This window comes from Gadus morhua, chromosome 11, assembly GCF_902167405.1.
Source record: "Gadus morhua chromosome 11, gadMor3.0, whole genome shotgun sequence".
In the NCBI taxonomy this organism is placed as follows: Eukaryota; Metazoa; Chordata; class Actinopteri; order Gadiformes; family Gadidae; genus Gadus; species Gadus morhua.
In genome coordinates, this window is record NC_044058.1 from 19,674,837 (window position 1) to 19,702,500 (window position 27,664).

General features: G+C 41.7%; 1 protein-coding gene across 1 annotated transcript; it reads right to left on the reverse strand.

Annotated features, from left to right (window-relative positions):
• Positions 1–457: 457 nt before the first annotated feature.
• Positions 458–25,183, reverse strand: LOC115554591 (doublecortin domain-containing protein 2-like). The gene is made up of 9 exons (XM_030371376.1): positions 24,496–25,183; positions 23,069–23,129; positions 19,474–19,550; positions 19,240–19,374; positions 17,789–17,938; positions 17,462–17,516; positions 16,646–16,811; positions 2,905–2,960; positions 458–2,629 (listed from the first exon to the last, which is right to left on the reverse strand). The coding sequence occupies exons 1-9, from the start codon at positions 24,909–24,911 to the stop codon at positions 1,868–1,870; spliced, it is 1,878 nt and encodes a 625-aa protein (XP_030227236.1). The 5' UTR covers positions 24,912–25,183; the 3' UTR covers positions 458–1,867.
• Between the last annotated feature and the right edge of the window lie 2,481 nt (positions 25,184–27,664).

Below are 27,664 nucleotides of genomic sequence, written 5' to 3' on the forward strand. Positions count from 1 at the left end.
ACTCCCATTGGATGCTTCTCTTCAGTTAATTTATTAAACCCACCCCCTACTAGATAAAGGTTGTGAAGGGAGGGGGGGGGGGGGGGGGGGCAGACTCATTTTCCAAAGCAAACTAAACAAGAGCTCTTAGTTACGTCTCGTTCCCAGACTAGGAAATCACATTTCAGAAGTCAAGGTCAACATACAGAACTCCTCTTGGGTTTGAGGATGCTTGAAATTCTTTGAACGACACCAGATCAGAAATGCTGATGCTGTCGCATCATGGGTTGTGTAAAATGGAGCCAGTACTTTGCTTCATTTAATTGGTCTGTAACCATACAGACTGGCTTCATAAAAGTGTCACCTCGGCTTCATATTATTAATAGATTCTCCTTGTTCATGTATGTCATGTCATATAAATGATTGCCTACTCAAACATGAAAGACAAAACGACACAGGTTACACTTAGTTCCTTTATTTTTTTACTTTAAAAATCATCTGTTTGTTGGAATGTCTTATAGTAGAGTGTATTTATTATATAGAAGATAAAGTAGAGATGGTATTTTAACAGTCTAATACTCTTATTATCTTCTTTATCTTTTTTAATTCTTTGAACATACAGTTGCACATAGCTTATTGTACTCACTAACACCCTTTTTATAAAATATTGCCGCCCAGCACTCTGCAATAGCACAAAATAACATATAGACAGAACAAAATAAATACAATATAAATGATGGCAACAAGTGCCAATATTATGCTTCCAGACAATGTGAACACAAAAGCCAAAGAAAGACAAGAAAAAATGAGACAAAAGCAAGAATAACAATGTTGACATTAATTGAGAAAACTAATTAGGGCAAACTCAACACAAAATGATAAAAGTTATTAAGTAAATAAATACAAAATGGTTCCAGAATGTACATTTAAAACGATGCCTTTTAATTACGTGTGTGCAGATTTTCTCTCAGTTGAGTAATTGAACATTTCAGCAAACCCACAATCTTTCGGCAGGGTATCAAATGCAAACCTTCAGGGAGGAATTACAAAACAAACAAACAAAAAAACAAATGACCATCACAGCTTAGGCAACAAGGATGTTACCCCATCGACTGGAAGCACTATTGCAAAAAAAAAATGAATACATTGAATACGTTCTTCTGAAAATAAACACATTATCATTATCAATGTAATTTATGTTTCTCTTCATCCATGCCTATGGCTACAACACTCATAAAAACACCATCACAGACTGACACAATAATACAGATTATAACATGAGAATCAATATTATAACATAAAAAGCTTTGGTCTATAGTGGAAATTAACATTTTGGTGCTACCTTTCATGGCATTCCAGTGGTTGAATTAAGAAAGACACAAAACAAGTATTCAAATAAATGTATTTAAAATACACATATTTTGGCAATCATACTATAATCAATTCACATTATATTCAATTAATCTTCACTTTTATTGAGGGGGATGGAGGAACAATTCATTCCTGAAAGAATGCATTGTGGGAAAATATGTGAGGGATATAACTGGTATTACCAGACGCCCTACTTGTACTGGTAAGAGCCTAATTTCTTGCTTTTTCATTGGACTTTTGGTTCCAAAAAGCTAAATGCATGGCTTTGGGATACAAGTTCCATTTTCTCCATATCAAAAACACTATCTAGTGAAGTACCTCATAAACGAGCCCTCCTTGACTATAGTCCATTGACCGTAAGCCTTGGTGCTGTGCTGCCTACCGTAAGTATTTTGTATCCTTCAAACTTCTACCATTCAGCTGTTATTTCTAGTTGACTGTCTGCTCCTCTCAGCTCTCCTCCTCTCCCTCTGCATCCTGCGTTTCTGCTGCTGAAGCTGAAGCTGAATCGACCCTCTTACTGTTTGGACAGGCTTGCCTCCTCTCCCCCTTTCCCATCCCCATCAGTTGAAGTATCACCCTTCTCCTCCTCCGCCTCCCTCTCCTCCTCCTTATCCTCCTTCTTCTCCTCCTCCTTCACCTCCTCCTTCTCCCCCTCATCGGCCTCTCCATTCTCTTTGGCGGCTGTGGAGGGGGCTGGATCGCCCTCCCCCCCCCCTGCCTTATCCTCCCTCTCCTCTTTGTTCTCTCCTCTTGACCCCTCCGTGGCCCCCTCGTCCGATTTGGTCTCATCCTCTTCCTGGTTACTGTTGCTAACGCCGTTGCCTTTGCTGTTGCTGCTGTTGCTGCTGTTGCTATCTGGCCTGGCCCCGGTTTCCTCTCCTGCCTTCACGTCATTCTCTCCTTCTCCTACTGCTCCCGCTCCCTTTTCCTCTTTTGTCTCCTTGACATCATCGGTCAAGTCTCCACTGGACTTATCAGTGGCATCAGCACCTTGCTCTTCCTCTTTCACCTCCTCCTTCCCATCCTCCTCCTCTTTCACCTCCTCTTTCACCTCCTCTTTCATCTCCTCTTTCACCTCCTCTTTCACCTCCTCTTTCACCTCCTCTTTCACCTCCTCTTTCATCTCCTCTTTCACCTCCTCCTTCTCCTCCTCTCCTCCATTCTCTTCCACCACCTCTTGATGTGCTATCCCTGCGTTGGTACGGCTGTCTTCTTCACCTTTGTCTGATTTGGCCTTTTCAGCAGGAGAAGGAGTTTTCTCCCTGCTGCCAGCTGCCTAGAAAACAATTACAATGTCCTGTGTTGAATCGTCCTTGATATGACACAAAAATCACAAAAGAGGTCCACAAAGGACTTTGTAAATCCCGAAAGAAGAAAGTTCAAGGTGGTATTCATGGCGGACTGGGCGACATATATTTTCTGTGGACTTCACGGTAAGCTTTGTTTGTGACCTCAGGGCAGTACTGATATGAATCAATAGCATGTGGCGGTCATGGCAGTGAGCGTGGTCTAAAGGGATACGTGTGTGTTAAAGGAGATGTTAGCCTATACCTCTTCTCCATTCTGGGCTGGCTGGTCCCCATCGTCGACCTTTGACCCTGTGTCATCTGGGAAGAAAACAGAGGGTTTGCTTTTCGAAAATCATGGCATTTCCCTTTATTTATTTCTTTCTTTTCTTCTTTCTTTTCCTCACTTACATCAGACGTAAGCACACAAAAAAAAAAGAAACGAAAAAAGACAATCTTTATTCTGTCACATACAAAGGATTTAGTGTTGCTGAAAGATTCCTGTGACACAGAGGTGACAAAAATAAATTGCTCTGAGTAAATGGCTAAGCTATTGCAGAGAGCCGATAGCATGTCCTAAACAGCCAGGCAGGGAAATGTTCCAGTGGAAGGTGTTCACAGATAGCGGCACAGTGTTAGGGAATTGATTGTATTTGAGATTTAGCAGGCTCAAGTGCGCCAAAATCACATGGAAGTATGAGCAGAGGTTGAAGTGAAATAAGTTATTCTTGGGTGTTTGCCTGGATTACTTTCTATATATATTGGCTCCCCCCCCCCCAATATATTCAGGTTTATCTGCCTCTTTGAAAAGTACTGTAAATCATCTTACTAGATGTTACCCGAGTTGAACTCATATATGCATTACATTGTGAAAATGCTGATTAATTTGGCAAATGCATTAAATGCTTCAAATGAAAAATAACAGTCATTATAAGATAAACAACTTGAATGGAAGATTTTGATTACAAAATACAATCATTTAATAGCATATGGTGCTATTATGTATGCTTCTTGTAAAAATAATTATAATCTGCTGTGTTGGGAACATAGATTTAGACGTGTGTTGAACAACACGCAGCAACAGTACCACCTTGTGGATATAAGAGGTACGCCATATTTAATACATGTAAACAACCTGCCCTGACAATGAATGAACAGGGGGGGCACTGGAATTCGTATTTGCAATCATATAAGTGCATTAGAAAAAACAAAATAAACACATCATGCGATGGATGTTAACTGTGAAGGGCATATAATGCCATAAGACTTACATGTGTATCGTTAGGTTTGTTAATGAGATAATGTTTCCAGCTATGACTCCAGCACTGTAATAAACCACATATTAATCAACCTCCCCATCATCCTCATTATCACTACTGGTATGATGACCATAAAACTATGTAGAGCAATAGACTTACTTATGTTTACATCATTAGTGCCCAGCCATATTTTGAAAGACTGCATTGCATTGGAATCGGGTGATCATGACCTTCGACTATTAAAGTTATGACTGCTATTAGACCAACCCTATTTTGTCCTCTCAGACAGATTAAAGTCTCCTCCCCTCTGGGTGTCCCCTCTATGCTGGTCCTTTATTAATGCACTTTGCATCTCTGCAGTAGAGTATTGTAGATTAAATAGAGATAGATTATAAACACAGTCTAGTTCAGCTTAAAGATTTGTAACGGAAAATAAATATGTACACACATGAATAAATTATAAATACAACTATTTTGCAGAGAGATAATGATGATTAGGCAATTATAGATTAATTTCCCATTTTCCTCGAGACCCGGGATCCTTGTTTCCTGTCAACCCTTTTACAAGCTGATTCAAGTGACACGCCGGTTAATGCATGCAGATCTAACAACATCATTGTGGACTACAGCACCGCGTCCAAGCACAACCAAGCCTCACAGAAGGCCGGCGCTTATTCCAAGGACCATCTTCAGGGGGATGTCAGGATGAGCACACGGTTTGACGTTGTGTGACAAGAAAACGCTCATGAAAACAAGAAGCAATCAAGGAGGCAAAACAGGTTTTGTCTCGGTGCAAAATTAATTGCAGGTCTTTTATCGTGCTTCTCCGAACCAAAATGAATGCCAGGGCCAGAGTAATTAACTCCTAGCGTTGGGGTAACACAACAGAATGCTCTAATAAACAACACAATTACATGCTTGTTATTTTTCAAAATTAAACAATGCAAAACAGACTCCTCTTATCATACGTGTCAGAAGTGGGCAAGGAAATGTTTAAAAAACTGTAATCACCCCGTTTTAATGCGAGCTTCTTATCCTCAGCGTGTGAACAAAGAAACACAGACTGCTCGGTCGCAGATTAGACGAGTTTAAGGGGACATTTTTAATGCATTTTTAAATGCGAAACTTGATTGAAGTTTGGCTGGTAGCAGAGATGAAACGTTGCGGTAATCGTAATTGACTTCTTAAAGGATATTTTATGGAAATGGAGCGCATTCATTAATGTGGAGGGAGCCAAGTGATTGAGTGTAGGCAGTAAGCAGCAGAGAGGAAACTAGCACTCTAAACATCTTTAATGTGATTTGAGGCTATGCCACTGCCTCCTGAAAAAAGTTAAATCAAATTAAGACCAATATTTACAACAGTCTCGCCTTTCTCTCCAATGAACCCCGTCTGTGTGTGTGTGTGTGTGTGTGTGTGTGTGTGTGTGTGTGTGTGTGTGTGTGTGTGTGTGTGTGTGTGTGTGTGTGTGTGTGTGTGTATGTGTGTCTCACTGTGTGTCTGTATATGTGTGTGTTGTGTGTGTGTCTGTGTGTGTGTCTGTGTTTGAGTGTCCATGTGTGTGTGTGTGTGTGTGTGTGTGTGTGTTTGTGTGTGTGTATGTGTGTGTGTGTGTGTGTGTGTGTGTGTGTGTGTGTGTGTGTGAAAAGTCCCCCCCCCCACACACACACACTCACACACACAAAAGCAATTTCAAGTGTTCCGAGTGCAAGTAGTTTACCTTGAATTTGGAACACAGCCCAATGTCAACTGCTTTTGCAGATTCGGTTTCTTTTGTGTTCATTGAAGACTCACATTTTTCATTTAGCAATTTGTAAGTCTGACACACGATTAAGTAAAACAAATAGGACATGTTTGAGTGGCACTTTGGAGATTATATTCATTGTTTTTTTTTTATCTTCGGTAGTTCTTTCATTTGTTTTCCCCAAGGAGGCATCTCCAACACTTAATGATTTCACTATAACCATGACTGATGAAATCCTCTGGATGGTTCAAATAGCATTGATCGCTTCCTTGATTGTATTTAAAAAGAAAAAAGAAGAAATTTGCCATAACTCCAGCATGCTTTCAAAGATTGAACGGTTGACAATGAATACATCGAACTTAAGAGTGAAATGAGTGTGGAGGTTCTTTGGTGAAATGCACTGAATCCCGGTCAACTTCCATTAGGTCCATTTTTCATTCCTCCCTCCCAAGTTCCCTTAGCCTGGAGACCCTCCTGATCATATGACCTCACATTCAGTTGTTTACTCAAAAATGTTGAGATATCACAATTGAATCGGGGCCAATCAGGGACTGTTTTGCAGTTGATGACATAGCCGGGCAAATCAGGGACCTCGTCATAGTAAATGACGTGAAATAAATAACTGTTTTGCTACTGGCAAAACAATAATGGCGTCTCCTGAATCAACCAGCGCTAACAGTAATATTAGTAGAGTAAACACAGCCATCAGTGAAGTTATTGCTGTAATCGGCTCAATAACAACTCTTAGATAAGATCAAGAGTATGAACCTAGCAGAGTTGCTTATCGGAAAATACTTTTTCGTCATGCTTCTTTATTCTGTGTATCCACTGAATAAAGTACCATGATGTCATTTTTGGTTACGCTGATTGGCTGAAGGAGTGTGTCTGTCAAGGCAAGTTGTCCCACCCAGTGTGATCGCCGTTGGCGGCATCAGATCCAGACTGATCCGTGCAGCGTGACGGAATACGGGGTCAGTCGTTCAGTGTGGTCTCCAGGCTGAAGTTCCCTTTGATCTTCTGAAAAAAAACATCTCTGTACATTCCTACGAGTGAACGTGATAGAGCAATATGGACAACAATCCAACAACAGTTTGAACGTTTACCACTTACACGGTGTATATTGACACCATGCAAGCGTTTGCTTTGTGGTTTCAATGTTTACGATATTAGCATACTGTACATTCTCGGGAGAGAATGTACAGAAAAAAACGTCCAACTCCGTTCAATCCAAGGATATTCTTACACACGCACAAGACCATGGTAACACACCGTCACCCGCTTCACAACATATCTGTTGCTCATCACTGCAACAAAAAGAAGACCTCATGGGTGTTTCGGCTTAGCAACGCTTGGTTACACCCCCGCCCCTGTCCCATCCCATGCTGGTTGAAGCCAACACAACATATGGCCGCATGGCGCCATTAAGTGTCACCACTGCGCCACCGAGCTCCCCAGCTCTGCAGTCACAGCTCAGCCTCAGCTACCAGACATTACTCTTAGGACACAACGAAAGCGAGCCCGCCCTCACTTCAGTGTGGTCGAGTTCTGTTGATAGCATTGATTCTGCCTTCGGACAATGAAAAACCTCTCATGGAAAACCGAACCTTGGATCCGGACATCTGACATGTTTTAGCCGGAATTTCTGTGACTTTTGTTACAGAGATATTCTAACGATGAGAAACCGGTTTGCGCAAAGGGATGAAGGTTCCAGAAGGCAATTTTGGTATTTAAATTCCTTTTCAACAGTTTACTAGTGCTGGCTGAGATTGTGTTAGCCAATTACACACTTACAGATCCCTGCCTCCAGCCACATGATTGGTCGAAACGAATATGAAGAAAAATAAAAGTGAAATGCTCTGTTCACCAAGATTTGAGCTTGTCTGCCTCAGACTCTCGATACACACAACCACACACACAAGGACACAGACACAAAAACACACAAACACACCTCTTTCTCTCCTTCCCTATATGTCACGCTCTCCTTCAACCAGAATACGGGAGGTTCTGCTAGGTGTTGATAATAACGCAGTTGGAATCATAGCTAATGAGCGTATGGCAAAGATAGCGATGTTCACTACTTAAATGACTCCATTCTCCATCATTCACACTGGCTTAAACAAACTACAGCCATGCATGCCAAAACAATTACGATTAATTCTGTAAAACCTCTATTTCTTTTCCCCTCAAGCCAAACTGCTCTTGGGTTGCTGAAGTCCTTCCAAAACAATTATAATTAACATTGTGAGAAATTAAATGTCCACAAAGACTTGAGGGAAAATAGGCCCATGTAGAAAAGTGATGGGTACTTTCTTTTTCACTCTTTGTTTGTCTTGAATGCTACGATAAGAAAATAATAGTGTGCCTTTGTGTGTGTGTGTTTGTTTGTGCGTTTATGTGTGTATTTGTTTTTGTGTTTGCCTATTATTACTTTGTTTGTATTTTCAGTGACTTGGATTTTGGAATATCATTGAACTAGTTTCATGTTGTAAAACACACCCACACACAAAGGCACAAACACAGAGACACAAATTCACAAGCATGCACACAAAAAAATGGAGACATTATTGCTCACCAACCAAACACAAGGCGTGCAGAAACACACACACGCGCACACACACACACACACACACACACACACACACACACACACACACACACACACACACACACACACACACACACACACACACACACACACAGCTATCAGATAACGATGCGTGAAATCAAAGACAAGACTACACAAAGAACCATTTCAAGTATTCCTAGTACATTGAATTTGTATTCCAATGCCAACCAACTGCTTCAATAGATATGTACTTTGTGTTCATAGTAGTTCATTGCTTCCAAAGGAAATTTATAAGTGAAAACAGGAACTCTTACAATTTGTATTCTTTTTTTTTTCTCTGTTAGTGAAGAGGAGCAGATGGCTCTAATATCAAATAATTGCATTTTTTTCAGAAAAAAATAAAGAATGAACGATAGAATGGAAAGCCATACAACACGAGTACAACCTTAAATCAATTGGATATCGGCTCATACGACCTCAAACCCCCAACAAACCCCCAACCGTATCAATGCCAAAGCTCCTAATGACACTCTCCTCAGAGCCTCCACACACCTTCCCCCTCAAGCCTCACACTCAAAAAACACAGGCAATTCTCCCTCCGAAAATGGCCGACGTTCCGTTCTCTAACAGACGTTATTTGCGTTGCCCATTCGTTTCCGTGTCTCTCCGTTTCTGTGTCAACACAGTCTGTGCTGCTTAGATGTCTACTATCGCAGTCTCTTCAGGCGCCGCGTGTGTGAAGCTCAACTCCTAAATCCTCGGCGGAGAGGGTTATATTAGAGTTGGCAGACATCGGGGGAGAAGAGAAAAGAGTGTGTCACTGAAAGTGTCACACGGAGCACTTACCCTTTTGAGTGTGTATGCCTGTGTGTGTGTGTGTGTGTGTGTGTGTGTGTGTGTGTGTGTGTGTGTGTTTGTGTGTGTGTGTGTGTGTGTGTGTGTACGTGTCTGTGTGCGTGCCTCACAGCTAGGCCCTGGCGCAAGAGTTGTATGTGATGTCTGAAACACTTGTTACGCGATTAATCTGCCAGATTAGTATATCTACCCTGCTCTTAAATCCACTAATCCGGCATCAAAGAATCATATATAGGGTGTGAGTGTGTGTGTGTGTGTGTGTGTGTGTGTGTGTGTGTGTGTGTGTGTGTGTGTTGAACTCTTACTGAGCCGCAAAGGGGAGAAGAAAAGAGACGGAGAAGAAAGAGGAGAGGATGGGGAAGGACAGAGAGGTGACACGCAGTCACACACACAACAATCTGGGATGGTTTTACATACATATGCATGGATTTACACATGGCTTTTTAAACGGTACCCATAGTGCCAACAGTATATAGTGGCATACACACACACAACCACACACACACACACACACACACACACACACACACACACACACACACACACACACACACACACACACACACACACACACACACACACACACACACACACACACACACACACACACACACAAAACATAAACCATGATTATACAAGCACACATCTAACAAACAGGCATTTTGTGATGTTTTGCATTGTTTACTTCTGCCTGAAAATTGGGTATCTTCTCATTCCTGCCTCCAGTAAGCCTCCCAACCACAGTCAGACATCCGTTCTGAGACACATCCTCCTTCCCCATGGGTCTGCTCCCTGGCCAACACAGTCTATTATATCAGACTAAACACCCCCAACACTAAAACACTACCAACAAGTGCAAACAAACGCATAGACCCAACAGGACAGAGACGTCCAGCCAAGGAAGACAGCCTGGGTTGGGGGATATGTTCTTTAGCCATGGGCTACCCGGGCCTCCCTGGCCCTGGGGTCATGAGCTCAGGTCGACCTAGGGGACGTCGTCATCATGGGACAGCTATTGATGTGGGGATCAGAGTCGCAACAGGAGTTGCCATGGTGCAAAATGCATGTTGCTTTGTGAGGCCATCAAACTACTCAAGGATGGATTCGCAATGGCCTTTGCTGGGAAGTAATTGATTTTCCACATATGGCTCCTAACTTTGTATGAGAAACTCCTGCCAATCGGATTTAATAACCAAGTGGTGCTCTTGCTTTTCTCACTCGCTAAAAATGGGTTTAAAAAGAGGAAAAACCGCTTTGTGAAAAACCTTCCCCTAAAACTGTTGTTCTTTAATCATGCATTTCTGTATTCGGCATTCAGGATTCTAACACATTATTCTCAACAACACACAAAGTCAACAATCTCTATTCTACACGTTTGTATTCCTGTCGTAATTGCTGTCTTTCACTCTATAAAGATCAACTAGGATAGCCGATCAATAGAAAATGGATTAGTAGATAAAAGGAGGTGCACTTCGCAAACATGTTTTTAGGCGTGAATGCATGTGAATAGTAACACCATAATATGGATCGGCTCTCTGGGAAAGGGACAACTATTCGTGGACAAACATCTGTGTCTCTCTCCTCTTCCATTAGCCTCCACTCCTCTCCGTGACTGTTCAGACACCGTTCAATAGCAACCCAGCTCTCTCTTATGTGACGCCTCAATGATGTCCTTCCTCCGCTTCCTCCTCTGTGTCGGTGCTCTGTCTTGAATGAACGGTCTCGCCCTCTTCTCTCCTGTTCCACCGTCGCTCTGCCGAACTCCTCCTTAATACCTTCACTTTAGGTCCACCCCGTGGACCTCTCCTCCTCTCCTTCTGTTGGACTCTTATTGTACTCTCCCTTCATGGAATGACGTGCGTGTGTGTGTGTGTGTGTGTGTGTGTGTGTGTGTGTATGTGTGTGTGTGTGTGTGTCTTTGTGTGTGTGTGTGTGCGTGTGTTTCTGTGTTATTGTAGCCACCCTTCATGGAATGATGTGTGTGTCTGTCTATGTGTGCATACGTGTGTATGTGTGTGTGTGTGTCTTTGTCTGTGTGCGTGTGTGTGTGTGCGTGTGCGTGATCAGGTCATATCCTTTTTCCTGGATTGTATCAGGTCTCCTGTGCCTCATGCGGTCGGTCACCGCAGTGTTATTAAAAAAATAACATCGTAACGCTGGGATGAGAGAAAAGCGTATTATTGTGTGAGAATATGACCAGGCTTGTTCAAGGCGCCGGATAGAACGAACAGTCACTGTTGTATTAAAGGCAGATAGAGAGACACACACACATGCACAAACACACACACACACACACACACACACACACACACACACACACACACACACACACACACACACACACACACACACACCACACACACACACACACACACACACACACACACACACACACACACACACACACACACACAATCATACATTCACAAAAACAAGAGAATCTGCCCTGTCTCAACTCAACTCTGCTACAGGACAGACATGGAATACCAATGAGGTCATTGTATCTAGTTCTCTCCCAACCCACCCCTCTGCCTTCCATCTCTCGCTCACTGTCCCTACATTCATCTTGAGCTCTCTCTCTGTCTTCGCCCCTTAAACCTAACACCCTAAATCTTCCACCTGTCCGTTCGTCTGTTGCACTGTTTGATCATATTTCTCTCTCTCTCCCTCTCTCTCTCTCTCTCTCTCTCTCTCTCTCTCTCTCTCTCTCTCTCTCTCTCTCTCTCTCTCTCTCTCTCTCTCTCTCTCTCTCTCTCTCTCTCCCTCCTTCTTGTTACTTTTCCATTCAGCACCATCCTTCAAAACACAATTGCTGTGATCCTGTCACCTTCACAGACGTCCATGCAACTTTTATTCCAATCTTTCAACACCCCACAACTGTCAGGACTATCCTTGGCCACAGCGAATAATTACGGGATAATGCTCGACGAGTAATGCCCGATGGACTTCGCGGAGGCAACCGGTTCACGCCTCTTCCTCGTCCATTAATTCCTGGTAATGGACACCTCGAATGGCATTATTCCGCTTATACCATGGTCACTTGCCAAAGAAAATAAATGAAGACCATTAATTTATATTTTTATGCGTTTTACAATCCAAATATGAAGTTTTTCACGAGCCATAACTTTGTTTCCCTGGTAACGCCTGAGGGTTTGACTAATTCCTGGAACAACCATTACCCTCCCGTAAGGTTCTTATGCAACGGATCGTTGTTCCCTACTCCATTAATTAGGACGGACCTTAGCTACGACTTGACAACGGGAGGTATTCTAGTCCGTCGGGTTTGACTGCGTTCCTGTTGCTATGGTTACTAATTTTTGAAACAAGCTGATACGATTGGCCAGCTAGCGCATTAATTGAGAACGGTGAACAGACAATTTGACTGGAACTACTTAGCAGGTGTCCGTATATCAGGAGTTGATGCACACCCTGCAGCCAATCAGAATCAAGCATTCCCCCAGACCGTGGTACAAAGCCAAGATATTTAACCCTATTTTTCACGTAAAACCCTACGTTCTACAGAGACATAGCTTTAGAGAGGGAAAATAACATCCATTTCGTGTGGAATCTCGCAAGTGAGCGAAGAGGAAGTGGGAAAAAGCAAACAATCTGTCTAACAATCCCTCGGAAACGCAGCCCTTTGAGACAGAACAATCATTACGTGTTGAAGTGAAGCCAATGCTCAGGTTTTCTATTATCAGCATGCGTCTTATCACTTGAGACGCACAGTCCCTCCCACCTCCCCTGTGTATCCTCAGTCTCCCTCGAAGGAGCCATCCATTGGAATATCGGAGGCACCATGAGGCGTCTCGGCTCTTTAGCTCCATGTCTCAGCGCCGTCAGCTTATCAAAACACTGCGGAGAGGCGGGGCCTGCTGACTATAGCGTCGCTCTCTCAACTCGCACAAACCTTCATCACCTTCATGCAGATGAGAGCCTCCTTTGAGAGATGAGTTTTTCTTTTTTTTCCTTTCAGCACCACGGCCAGAGCCCGAGAGAGACGCATTTAACCACCCATTCATTCAGCAATCTGATCTTCGGTGTTCATGGGGCCCCCTCTATTAGCATAGATAACCCACGCCGCTCCGCGTCGCTCGGGCTGCTGCTGCTGCTATGCTACAGAGTACTGTCTGGAGCGGTGCCCGCGTGTTTTAAGGCCAGCGGTTTCGGGCTCCCCAGGTCAAGCGCTGAAGCACGTCAGAGAGTGTGCGATGTGGTCTCCCGGGCGATCCCACCCGCCGCTGTCAAACATCATGTCTGTAAGCACGTCTGCCCTGTCTGTCTGATAATTGAATCTTTGGTCAATGTCAGGCCAAGGAGGCCCCATAATGCAACTTGTTTTGTTATGACGCTAATGCGACGGGACGCACGGCGTCCCCGATGCACCGGTGGCTTGTGAGGTGACATTAAAAGGTTCACAATAAGCCTCTGCTATGACTGTGAATAAGAGATTCTTCCTCTGTAGATGTACACACACAGACACACACACTCATACACATGCAGAGACAAAAACATTTGAGGGCTCAGTCATGCACAGACGCACTAACACACACGCACCCACACACACACACACACACACACACACACACACACACACACACACACACACACACACACACACACACACACACACACACAACTCCCCCCCCCCCACACACACACACACACACACAAACACACAAAAACACACACACAAACATGAAGAGAAAAAACACATGACGGCTCAGACATGCACACAAGCACACAAGCACACACACACACACACACACACACACACACACACACACACACACACACACACACACACACACACACACACAAATCCATGCACAGACACACACAATCACAGACACGCATGCATATTTCTCCTTGTTTAATGTGAGTTGCCTGCTCTCTGGAACCACAGACCCAATTCTTGGCTCTCCTTGGGGGATTCTGCTGTCACATCTGCTGCCAGGAAGCAACAGCCGCGACATTTGTCAACTTGCATAACATGACGTAATGCCGTGTTTACTCCGTAGTGGGTGTTGCAAATCTGCTCTCCATATAAAGATATATTTCTGCTCTGACTATAATATATCTCTGTTTTGGCTAAATAATGTGCTGAAAAATATATGCTGTATATTCATTGCTTTATATCTGCAATGTAAACCCATAGAAGAAAATGTCATTGAGAAGATGGGTGTTAAAATGGAAGGTGATCTCATTTCCTAGAATTTCTGTACATAATCAGATTTCACGCCATAATCATGTCAAATACGAGTTTCAATAGTTTGATCTGATAATTAAAATACCAAAGCTGATGGTTGGTCTACAGTTTAATTTCATGATAATCCTAGAATGTGAATGAATGAGAGTGGATCTAAGAATTATCTGATAGGAGATTCACACTGCATATCAGTGTTCAAAGATGTGGGGGGTGGTGTCATTGGTCAACTCATGCTAATGAGAAGGACAGAAGAGGTCTAAATGCCAAAGGTGTCTGGAGGACAGACAACTTAGTTGTGGAATATAATCAGAGGATGATGTCATGTGTTTCTCAAAAGAGTGGAGTGGGAAGTGCGCCGAACCGAATTACCCGTATTTTATTTTACACAGCGCAACAGTGCCACCTAGTGGTGATCCAAGACGGCGGCCGGTTACGTAAGTCTTCTGAATCATTACATCATCTCTCCTCATCAAAGGGGAATTTTCACAAAAAAATCTCTTTACATAGCAAACCGTATCCAATTCAACTCCTTATTTCATATTTTTACTATTGCTATAAGAGCAAATTTTTTCAACAATTGCCAAAGGGGAAACACATGATTATAAATCGAACCATGTCAGCCATTGGATGATTACAAATGCAAATGTATATCTTTAAATACTTTTGTGTTTGGTAAACGAGGTGTCCTGCAAATACTGCAAAGGGTTGATGGGTACGGAGAAAGAAAACCACGCACACACACACACACACACACACAACCTCACAGACAAAGACCAGGGCAAGCCTGTGAACGAAGCGAGAGTGAAAGAGTGATGGTGAGTACAAAGGTGTAGAGGTAGAATGACTTTCTATATAGGTCATCTTAAGGGAACAGAATAACTATAACATTCTCTCCATCATACGCTGGTTTACATTGCTGTTGATAGGATTCACCTTTCCTGGCCAATATGCATAATAAACCTATTAAAAGACCCAAATTTCCTGTCACACTATATACCTGTACCTGGTCCTTTGATCGACTTAGAAAGAATAACCTATCACATTGTATACCTAGGACAATGTTCACTGTCTTGCCTCAAGGTTATTACACCAAGTGTTCTGAGTAACCACGGTAACACTCACTTCGTCAAAGGTGTAAATAAGTGGATTCGATCCCGTGCAGTAGAGCTACTATGGTGTACCTTATACGCTGTCAAAAATAACGTGTTAAGTGTAACGTACTGGTGGAATAGTGCTTGAATAGCACTAGTGTCGTTCTGGCGTTCTGATGGTAATGGTGATTGATGTAAGCATGGCTGATTAGCTATAACACTATAGACCAAATTGCATTGCAGTGTAACAAGTGGTCATTCGTGATCAACTCCTCATCTATCTAGATAAATAGGACACGTTTGATGTAAAGTCAATATTTGACATATACTGACCATAAAAGGCCAAGCCTTGTGAATTATTAAGCAAGTTAAGTGTCTATAAATGCATTTTAGACAGCTGTGCTGTCCTCATATGTCCAGACAGAGCTTTGCGGGGGTTCGGATCGGTCTGTGAAAGAGACAGGAGGGGGGCGTGGCTCTTGGGATCCAACGAGGAGATTAGTAGATTAGTGGCAGGTGTTTTTAATTGAGTAATCATCAGCGGTCTTCAGGAGACCTGATGGAGAGACGGGTATGTGTGGCAGTGTTGGAACTGTGAGGACACAGACCACACCAACAGCTATTTTTTTTTGTGTTTTGAAAGAGTCAGCTGTCAACGCAGGGACTATCCATTCTTCAATAAGCCTCCCCCCAGAAAAGGTTAAATTGGTATTTGAGAAGTGTATAAAAGGGTAAATAGACCAAGGTTTTAGCAGGAGAACTTCGAATCACGACAGCCATGGTTTTAGAAAGAAACTGGTAGTTTGGATTCTATGGGACCAAGTGAAAGGGGTGTACAGCCAATAGGATACTACCGCTCTGGGCAAGCATTTTAGATGGAAGTAATAGACTGTTTGCACTTGTAACGGGATATACCCCTGTTGATCAACTTTATAAATATTGGTCCAAAATTACACCGAAAGGTCAACTATTCTTCTTTTAAGTGATTTTGGGGTAAATTGACCCCGATAATTCTGTTAGAGGTCATTAGAGGAACAACCCAAAATAACTTATTTTATTATTATTAAACTGAACATATCTAACTGCCAATCACAAATCTGTGTCAGTTTCTCCTTTCGCTATCATATTATTTAAACTGCACTTAACAAAACTGAGGGCTACAATTATATTAATTAATTATATAGATTTGTAAGGTATAGCCTTACAAGTCAAAAGTCTCACTTGTGAGAGCAGAGCGTTGAACCATCAGGTATAATCCACCCCCCTCGCTTCCCCTGCCTACCGTTGTTGGACACACTCAGAGACTCAGAGCCACTCTTCCTCCTCCGGAGGGACATGAGCCGGGCCTGGGAGATCTCCCGCACCATGGAGGAGATGTGGTCCTTGTTGGGGTCACTGGAGTGACCTGGCGGGGTCACCTTGGAGTCCCCACCTCCGCTGGATTTACCCTGCAGAAGAGGGAGAGAGAGAGCTTTTAAATAGAGATATAAGCAGTGGAAATAGAAATATACACATATATATATATATATTGAAGAGGTTAAACCAAACCATGGCAATTCAAAATGGAGAGACAGCACCCCCGTCTGGTGAAGGAATGGCTATTGCAATTCATCTTATGTTCCTTTGGGTGCTTTTTGCAACAGAAACTACAACTGTTTATTCCATAAGTTCTCTACAATGGAGAAAACTGCAGCTAGCTGGCACAGATATACCTATATATATATATTTATTTATTTATTATATATAACTCTAACGCTAACCCTAACAAAACAGATACAGCTCTCTCAAGACTGACGGCGAAAGAGCAAGCAGAAAGAAAGAAAGAAAGAAAAAAAGAAGAAAGAATGAAAGCATAGATAGACAGACAGACAGACAGACGAACAGACAGACAGACAGACAGACAGACAGACAGACAGACAGACAGACAGACAGACAGACAGACAGACAGACAGACAGACAGACAGACAGACAGACAGACAGAGAGACGGACGGACGGACGGACGGACAGATAGATAGATAGATAGATAGATAGATAGATAGATAGATAGATAGATAGATAGATAGATAGATAGAAAGAAGAATAATTTTAGGGTCTTACGTTCCCATTTTGCTTTGAGAATCTGTAAATTGGAGGTAAGGAGTACGATTTTGATCTGCAAACAAAGCAAAAAAAATGTATTTGCATTTTCCTATAGCCGACACAGTAGAAGGGTCATAACTTAGCATATAGCAGGGGTCTCAAGTTCTCAAACCTTTTTTAGGACACGACCCCCCAAAAAATGTATATCAGAACTGGCATTAGTCCAGTCGTATGGCAATTGCTCCACCACCTGTTCTAACCCACACATGTTCTTCTACTCTGTCCTTTTACCACCTCACTATTCACAACAAACTCTGAAGCATCTACACAAGGTGTAAGGCCTACCCGTTGACTCGCCTGGTGCCTCTGGGTTTGCTGAAAATGAGGTCACTGTAGGGCAATTTCTTAAACTTCTCTCTCCCAGCAGCCACGTAGAACTGACCGCTCTCCAGCTGGGAACACTCAGTCACCAGTTGGCCTTCAAACGTGTACAGACTTTTTCCACACACAACCACATGTCAATCACACAAACACAAGCATTCCCATGTGTACAAAAGAGAGAACACACATAATGTGGAATGTCAGCCAAATTAGGACATTTTTGGGGAGAAAAAATAGCTAGCTAACTAGAAGGAACTAGAGCTAGATAGAAGGTGTTAGGTAGCTAGCAAACCATCACTAGCTAAACCAACTATAAGGAGCTAAGCTATCCCATAACGAGCAGAGGCGGACAGAGTACACAGCTTCCTTACTTGAGTAAAAGTACAGATACCCCTTGCTAAATTTTACTCAAGTACAAGTAAAAGTACTACAGTCAGATGTCTACTTAAGTAAAAGTACTGAAGTACTTGTTTTTAAAAGTACTTGAGTATCAAGAGTACAAGAGTATGTTTTCTAAATATTGCATTACTACTGCCACAGTGCTTACATTTATGTATAGAAACGTCCTACATGGAGTTATGAAAAATGTTAACACCTTGGAGAATGTAAAAGGAATTGAAAGTAAAATCAAGTAATTTTCATCTTTTTACCATGGCAATAGCACAATAGTATACAGTATAACAGTATACTCAAGAACATAAAAACAATTGCTCAGCTTACATAAATATGCAATATCAGAAAAGAAAATTCAGCTAACAATTCTATGTATGTGTGAGTTTCTCCGTTTTTTTATCAATCAAATCAACAATCGTCTCTCATCTAATTCTGACCATGGAGTTGGCTTTGGCGGAAAGCGAAGGTGATTGCTGATAGGCTGAAGGCTGTCCTAATCAGTTTGAGAGGGAATCACGTTTGAGAGGGAAACAACAAATTGAGGGTTTCCGTGATTTTTCTTTTCTCCTTTTATTTTTCAGAAGGAGTAACGGGTACTCACGGTTATGGATAGAAATGTAACGGAGTAAAGAGTACAATATTTGCCTCTCAAATGTACTTGAGTAAAGTCATGAGTACTCCCAAAAAATGATACTCGAGTAAAGTACAGATCCCTCAAAATTGTACTTAAGTACTGTACTCAAGTAAATGTACTCCGTTACTGTCCGGCTCTGATAACGAGCTAGGCTAGTTAAAAAGAGCGAGCTTGCAAGAAGGAGCTAGCTGATGAGAAGTAGATTGCTGATGAGAAGGAGTTAGCTGATACGAAGGAGCTAACTGATGAGAAGGAGTTAGCTGATAAGAAGGAGCTAACTGATGAGAAGGAGCTAGCTGATGAGAAAGAGCTAGCTGATGAGAAGGCGCTAGATGATGAGAAGGAGCTAGCTGATGAGAAGGAGCTTGCTGATGTTTGGGATGGATACCTGCGTACACCCCCCAGGACTCTAAGGCCTAACTTCTCAGTGATCATCTCCATTATTTTTTCCAGCGGGGATTGCATCCTCTGTTGAATCAACAGCCGTATCACCGGGTTCAGCAAGTCTCCATTGGCTACAACGCTAGAGAGGACAGAAAACAGCAAAACAGGACATTTGAGTAGCACTGAACACCTGATGTATGCCTTTAAGTTTCCTTTTTGTGTTTCCTTTTCCACTTACAATATCGGGCATGGGTCCCTGATGGGTTTGAGAAATCTTGCGGAAACCATGAGTCGCCTCTGCGGAATAAACTTTGCCTATGACGAAAGAAACACGTTAAATGCAATCAAACTTACAAGCAATCAAACAGAACTGAAGAACACAACATAACCTGGTAAATAGAAGAGCCTGTTTTGAACCAACTCTTATTTTAGTGGATCAGTAAAATATATTGTTGTGTATTTGTGTAGTTACCAAAATGATGAAACTAATATATATTTTTTAATAATAGTAATAAACTCATGCAGGCCTAAACATTGATCCGGAGCTTGCTGCTGTTGCATTAACAATTTAATTTACTAAAGGGAACACATTGAGGGTTTGATTGACTCAGTGACTCATTTTTATTCAAGCTTTTCATTGCAATGTGTTTACTTGTTTTCAGATAGCCATCATGCATGACCAAGCTCCTCAAAGTTGAATACTTAGCCTTCTAAGAGCTGGTTTCAACAGAATAAGCACAGACTGCAATTGACTTGTTGAAATGAAAATGAATCTGAAGCACAAGCACGCTTCAGATTCAGTCACGCTAGTTCAAATTCATATTTATATTATAGCCGTCCACTCACTGTGTTTCAACAGGGTTAGAATCAGCTGGGAAAAAATCGAATGACTACATTTAAGAGCATTTAACGCAAAAGCACTGAGGACGAAAAAACCTTCAACCATTCATTAAGCATCGTATTGAAACACACTATGGCAACACGTTGTACATTTTGTGAGATCAAAGACTCTGCTTGTTTTATATCTCCCTATAGAGAAACCATAAAGAGCTATTGTGCGCATTTTGACAAGCTCAGTCCCCTCTTCATCTCTGAGCAGATAATGAAGCAGAGAAGGGGCCCCTCCTTAATCCTGGGGGGGGGGGGGCAGAATGAGTACCGCTAATTCAGTCCCGCAGCACCTGGCAACCCACTGTGGCGCTAATATCGGGATCCTGTGAGAGGACTATAGGAAGCAGTGTGGGTGTTTGACAATTGGGGTATTCACAACATGGCAACGTGGTGGACTCTTGCAAAAACATATGCAAAATAAATCTAATCTGTGTCTGTTTATCTCGACTTAGATCAAATTGATGTGGACATTGTACGTTTTGCTCTCTATCCATGACTACATGGGACTTTATAACTGTATGGTTGTAATCTGATATTCAAATTACTTGAGGGAGATAAGACAAATGCAGCTAATAATGCCAGGTTTGTACTACACATCCGTTATGTTTTGTATTTAAAACAATTTTGAACTAGAAATATATTATTTTGAGCAGATAAAGATGTGACAGACACATCAAGGCATCAAGGGTTGTCAGGTTTAGCGCAGTAAAAAAGGGTCAATGGGATTCAAAATGCTTCTAGGTTCAAAACGGCATGAATTGGATTTTTCTGTCCCATTCTTTGCTCCATGTCAAGGTAACCATTCAATTTCTTTTCGATTCGATTTTTCTATTTTCTTTCTTGCACATAAATTCCTTTTCTTTTGAGTCATGTTCATGAAACAAGCACAAATGCCTCTAATGTGAATCAGAAAAGAAAAAGATGACACGTAAATGAATTCTGTGACTGTAATCTGTGTACAACCAAGAGACCCCTTTTCAAAGAAAAAAAAGAAAAAATCCCAATTAGGAGGTAAAAAGATTGAATACAACCCCAAATACCACTTGGAACACTAGAATGGCACTGCAACAAGCCAAAGAAAAACAAGACAAAAATAATTGGATTAAAAAGAAAATGATGATGTTTTCTCCATGTAGCTAGAAGTATTGTGACATGCTTTAAGACAGAACCTCTTCAGGCAAGGACAAGCTGGGGAGAGGGATGGAGGCTGGGCCACTTGATTTTCCAGATTGGCTCTTTAGATGCTTGCCCACTAATGAGCATTACAGTAACCACCACGTCACAAGGCTGGGATGTACACCCGCATATAGAAAAAAAAAAAAAAAACTGTGGCACTGTCACACCAAAATTGGACCGGGGGCGAAAATTGTACCGCCTACGTAATCCGTGCTCGAAAATTCTAAACCTGCCTGGCAACGGACGATTGCGTCGAACTTTGCCTGGCAACGGACGATCGCTTCGAACGATGACATTCCTCTCTGATGAGCTTTTCATTTTGAAAAGTAGTAAATTATTGCATCATTGATATTCAAACCAAATAAATCAATGGTTTGAAAGTTTATAGATGGCATGTACTTCCTTTACCTACATCTGACATCTGAAATTGTATATCTTACATTTGAAATGGTTATTATATGACCAAAGAAGAACTGAACATAGTTTTAATCTAATTAGGTAGAGTCAATGTTTTTATAACTGCAAAAATATTGTTTTAAAGGAATTCAGAAGCTTAAACAAGGGTGTTAGTGGCAGGGGGGTTTGTTATGGTAAAACAATACACAGACATAAGCTGACTCTTTAAAAATACTAAATTAATAATGCTTGATAACGTAACTTGGATATCTGAGCTCCAGTTTGTTATGGCTGGGATAGTGTCTGGTAGACTGTAGCATTCAAAAAGGACAGGGTAAGGGGGATGTATGATCTGCAACATTTATAATTCAGGGTCACGGAGATGGCAACTAAATGATTCTTAAAGGAAGCCACTAGAATGGGGAAGGCAAAACGTTACACCTTGCTGTGCTAAGCTTACATAAAGCATGACACCCTTCTGTGAGAGAACAAAGGATTGCTGATATTGTTCAGGTTTTGGTTGACGTAACCAAAGTCTATGAAGCTCTATTGTATCCTTGTCAGTAGTTATATTGGAAAAAAGCTATTTCATAATATCAATGTTAGTAAAAGTCCTGAAAGGTTATAAAGGGACGAAACTAAATCTAATTAATTCATCTTGTTTTGACCAGAAAAGCACAAATCAAAGCAAAAGCAAAACGACATGGAAGGAAAAACAGACATGACACATAGTATGACATTGCAAACAAATCTCCGCATAGAAAAACGTGTGCAGACAAATCTACAAATAGAACAACATTGCAAACCAAAAATTGCAAAAAGAGAGTCATCTAGTGTTTTGAGTGCTTATTTTTACAGTTATTCAAATGATTTTGGCATAATACAGTTGGCCTGTGACCAGCTTCACTAGTTCAGATGAGAGAAAATCATAGATTAGACCCTGATTAGAGGTTAAAGTAAATTAACAACGTAAGATATTTGGATAGAAGAACATGCTGACTGTTTTAGACACATTAAGTTGGAGGAAGCTCTCTTTCAGCCATGAGGTGACCTGAGCCATTGAACTGGTGAGCTTATCAACAGCAGCTGCTTTGGTTTCAAACTGTCATCTACAACAACAAAAAAATGGCGTCATCTGCATACGCTAGGGTTTCAACTTCAGGACAAACAGATCGTAAGGCTGTTTATTTATAGACTGAATAGGAGCGTACCAAGAATATATCCTTGCGGAACACCAGCAGGCAACTGCAGAAAGTGGACATGTCCAACTTACTATTATGTTTCATTAACATTGAATTATTGGCATGGCAGATTGAGACACATTGACATGCTGTAGTCTGACTGAACATGTCTCCTCATGGTTAGCTTACCGACACGGGCAGATTCTGGGACATCTGCATCTTCTTCTTCTTGGTGCCGATGTGTGTGTAGCTGTGGGAAAGATGCACAGACATCAATGTTACCCATGTAGTATTTCACTTGTTGCTATGACAATCTCTCTCTCTCTCTCTCTCTCTCTCTCTCTCTCTCTCTCTCTCTCTCTCTCTCTCTCTCTCTCTCTCTCTCTCTCTCTCTCTCCCCCCCCCCCCCCCCCCCCCCCCCCCCCCCCCCTTTCGGGCAATGCTAGCTAATGTAGCGAATAGTTGAGTACAAAGAGGTTCATTTATATTCTAGTCCAATTTGTGAGTGCTCAGAAGTGCATATCTTCCAGCTTGAGTATACTGAGATTACAAAAGCAAAATAAAAGTTGTATTTTCTTTAATTATGCAGTCTGTGAACCTGGACCATTGCTTTCCTCCACTTTGTCCAAGTAATCATCTTTTCGAAACACAATTAGATGTGTCTGTGCGCTTATGGAACTAAACACATATTTACTAGAGCTGTCAAGCGATTAAAATATTTAATCGTGATTAATCGCATTAATGTCAAAGTTAACTCACGATTAATCGCAATTAATCACAAATTATTTTTCTATGCTAAATATCACTTGATTTTTTTGTCCCATAATTCTTCTCATTTTAATTCTCTTCTCAACATGGTGAAGTGCATCGGCTTGCCTTGTGCAAATTATTTTTTATTGATAACAACATTGGCATATACTGATCAAAACAGGACGATACAAAAAAAGAGCCTATAGTGCAATTAAACGACTGCTTTGAACAAATGTCATTTGAACATAGCAGTCAGGCTACTGCCTCTTTGTTTTGAGCCAAAGAAAAAAAAAAAAAATATATATTATTTTTAAATATAATAATTGCGTTAATCGCGCGATAAAAAAATTAACGCCGTTAATAGCGCGTTTAACTGACAGCTCTAATATTTACCTATCCACAACCTAACAACCTATTCACTTCATTAATTCATTGTGGAGTTAATTAAGGGTTTTACACATCAGGTAAAGCCCCACTTTGTTTCTATGAATAGCAAAAAGGGTTTCTGGCAAATAGCCTTATCAGCATCAGTGGTGCACTAATCCTTATCTGTAAATGGGTTTGGGCTTTGATCCCCCGCCCCCCAATACACTGCTCAGAGCACTCGTATGCGTGCCAGCAAAGCAGCATAGGCCTTAACTGTTGTGTCCCCCTGGCTTTAGAGACAATGTGACTGTGGGCTTTTAACCACTATGGCCTAATTTCCAAATACGCAGTTGCAGTCTACAGCGAGATACACTGCACAAAAGTGCAGAACATCCATGTTCTGCAGTGGAAAATAAGTGCTTCATGAAGCAACAGCTCAACATGATATCTGTTTGACAATATGATACTTTTACGCACATAGCAAAATAAATAAATCTTACTCCAGTTTCTTGAACTTTTCCTTCCCGGCGGCCACATACTGTTCCCCGCTCTGCAGGTGGTCCAGACTCTCCACCTTGTGCCCCCCTCTCGGGGTGTAGATGTTTCTCACGGCGCCGAACGGAGCCTGCACCCCGCCCGTCACCTCCCGCAGCAGCGTCTCAAAGTTGCCCACTCGCTTCTCGTTGATCACTATGCGCCGCGCGTCGTAGTAAGGGTCGCCGTTCCTGTACATGAAGATGTTCTTCACGACGGGCTGGGAGAGGAAGTTGGGCTTGTTGTCGGAATTCATGTCTGCGCACAACGCTGCATGCAAGTGCAGGTAAAACAGAGAGAGGAACAATTCCAAGTGCGCTCTTTTCGAGGTCGGAGATTCTGAACGAGGATTCCTGCAGCGTGACAATGCTCTATCCATCATAATAATAATGCAACTCCTCCATTTTGGCCGAAGGTTGGAGTATAACGAGAGAAAAAACGAATCTAAAACAAAATAACGGTTCCAACGAATGGGGAGGGAGGGAATAAACACGGCGTCAAAAACGTCTTTCTACTCCATCCAGGCACGAATAAGTTGACGTATTGGAATAAGCCTATCAACCTAGAACTACAATGACACTTTTTTGGGTGTCACATGCAGGGTGAAGTTGGCTTAAATGAGGCGCGTGACTAGTGCGCCTCGGCTGCAGCCTTAGCAGGTGACAGTGGGAGCTGTGCGTCTCTATAGCGCCAACCAGGGCAGGGGGACGCTGGGACTTCATGTGTTGGGGTGTATCTATGGAAACGCACCGTAATCCCCACAGAAATGTGCATGTCCTTCACCATTGAAACACGCATACATATATCTAACAGGCCATTTTGGGCCAACAATCACACAATTGAGACGATAATGACATCCTTAGTGACTTTAACAAATGCATGCATTATGAATTAGGAAGATGGCAATGCAAAAGGGAACGAATTGACTTCAATGGTTGCAGAAACGTGCGTGATGCACGAAAGCGACATGGCGGTTAATTAGGCGCCCCGGGACCAATTCGAGGTCGGGGTGTGCGGGTGTTCTCCACAATATAAGGTATGGGAACAAATAACATGTTTGTTTTGTGGACCTAAAATGTGTTGCGTAACAACAAGGCATCCTGCTGATAATTTGCTCATTACCAACTGAGCTATTTCCAGGATAGAAGACGGGCCTGCAGGCCAGTGGGATTCGTAACAGAAATTATGTGAAACCCGTTCTAACTGGAATACAATGAAACTTTTTTGCATTTTTATTTTTGCAATGCTGTCGTGAAGCTAGAATAACTAGAATATTTTTTTTTCTTGAAGCGAGAAGAACGCTTTCTATCATTTTACTGATGTTTCATGATGTCTTGAGAATTATGAGGTTGAATTGCAATTATAAGAGTAGGCTACATTGTGGGCTTTTTCTCTGATATGTGTGCGTGGTTGCTTTAAACATGCGGTTCATGCTAATGAACATTTTCATTATCATCATTCTAAATGTTCACATTAGTACTTTCCTCTGCCTTCACATGCGTCAGCAATTTGGATGAGGATGATGCTTACGGAAAGGCGAGGCGTTCGTCTGAACAGAAACGATTTTATTTATTTAACATGCATTGTAGTTCTTGCAAAACGCCACAAGATGGCAGTATTAAATAACAAACAGACACGCATATATTGTTCAGATGTTGGCATACACAGTATGAGATCAGTGATTGAGTACCTGTGAATTGCAATCAGTATTTTTTTACCATAGATACTACCTTGAATAATCTTGCATGGCTTTTATTTGCACACGTTTTACTTCAGGTTATTATACAGCAGAGGGTATTGCAAAGCAAATACAAACTCTGAGACCACTTGTGGAACTCATACACAGGCCCACCCCAACACGCACGCACGCACGCGCGCGCACGCACACACACACACACACACACACACACGCACGCACGCACGCACACGCACACACACACACACACACACACACACACACACGTACACACACATGTTTGGTTGTAATTTGCTATAGACTTTTTGGGTGTTTTCTTTGTACAATTGCAGGTCAATTTCCTTTTTATTTATTGACTTAAACTGAGGACCTTACTAGATGTAAGACGTATGGATATTATGTGTATGGAATTATAATTGTACAGAAACATGTTTTTAGCAATCGACCTGAAGTTCTTAAGTGTAGGCTATAAAATCATCTGCAAGGAATGCAGTATATATTTTTTGTCCAGCACAGATCTTCCCACTATATTCAGTTTGAGCCGGCTCCATTTACTCCAGCCTTATTCAATAGTAAATTGCCTCTTCATCTCATTCACTTTTTAAATGTGTCCAGAATAGCGTAGTTATCATCAGAAATATTGCAGTTCATATAGGACCTTGTCTTAATTCAGTCATTGCGTTTTATTTAGATTTTTTGTATTCTATGATCTATTTTTCTCCATTTTATCTGGGAATATCTGATAAAGCATCTCAACCACAAGCCAATTTCCTTGCTGAAAACACGCTTGTAATTCTGTTGTTTCAGTCTCTGTGTCCGTGCCAAGACATGAAACAACAGGTAATTGCCGTTGTTTATCAGATGCCATAATGGCGCCTTTTAAACTCCTGTCCTTGCACGGCCTAAATTGCTTTGTAATTGCGCGAGCCTGACAACGCTTGGAAAAACCGCGCACAGCAATTGGCTGTCATAAACATCCCTGAGTGTCAACAGAGGGATTAAGACTCACACACAATTTAATTTAGCACAGCTCCCCTCTTGTGGGCCTATTGCATGGCTGCCAATTGACATCAATATCTCTTCACCTCAGCACTCTGCGAGTTTAATGGAAGAATATGCCAACTACCGGGCTACTAGCTAATGTCGTTGTTATTGTTCACCAAGGGACTTGACTAACAAAGATTAGTTTCATGTTTAATGTAGCCCTTTTCATGCTTGTTTGTCATTTCAAATTGTCAATCTGAATATGAAGTCCCTCTAATCATTGAACATTTGTTAACTTAGCGTATTGTTTTGAACATATTGGTTCATGCATCTCAAAAGACTAGATTGATAGACGTATTCTATCTTTGCTAAAACATTAATACTTTAATTTAGATTAACTGCTGGTGTAAATGGTAAAGTAAATATTGAACTTTTGATTTCATTGTATAAGGAAA

Bases quoted from the DNA above. Each gene is read 5' to 3' on its own strand.
- LOC115554591 (XM_030371376.1), bottom strand. From the start codon at position 24,911: ATGATGGATAGAGCATTGTCACGCTGCAGGAATCCTCGTTCAGAATCT. The intron at 19,375-19,473 runs GTAAGTGGAAAA...TGTCCTCTCTAG, and splicing joins AGGGACCCATGCCCGATATT to CGTTGTAGCCAATGGAGACT. The intron at 16,812-17,461 runs GTAAGACCCTAA...CCTCTTCTGCAG, and splicing joins TCTCAAAGCAAAATGGGAAC to GGTAAATCCAGCGGAGGTGG.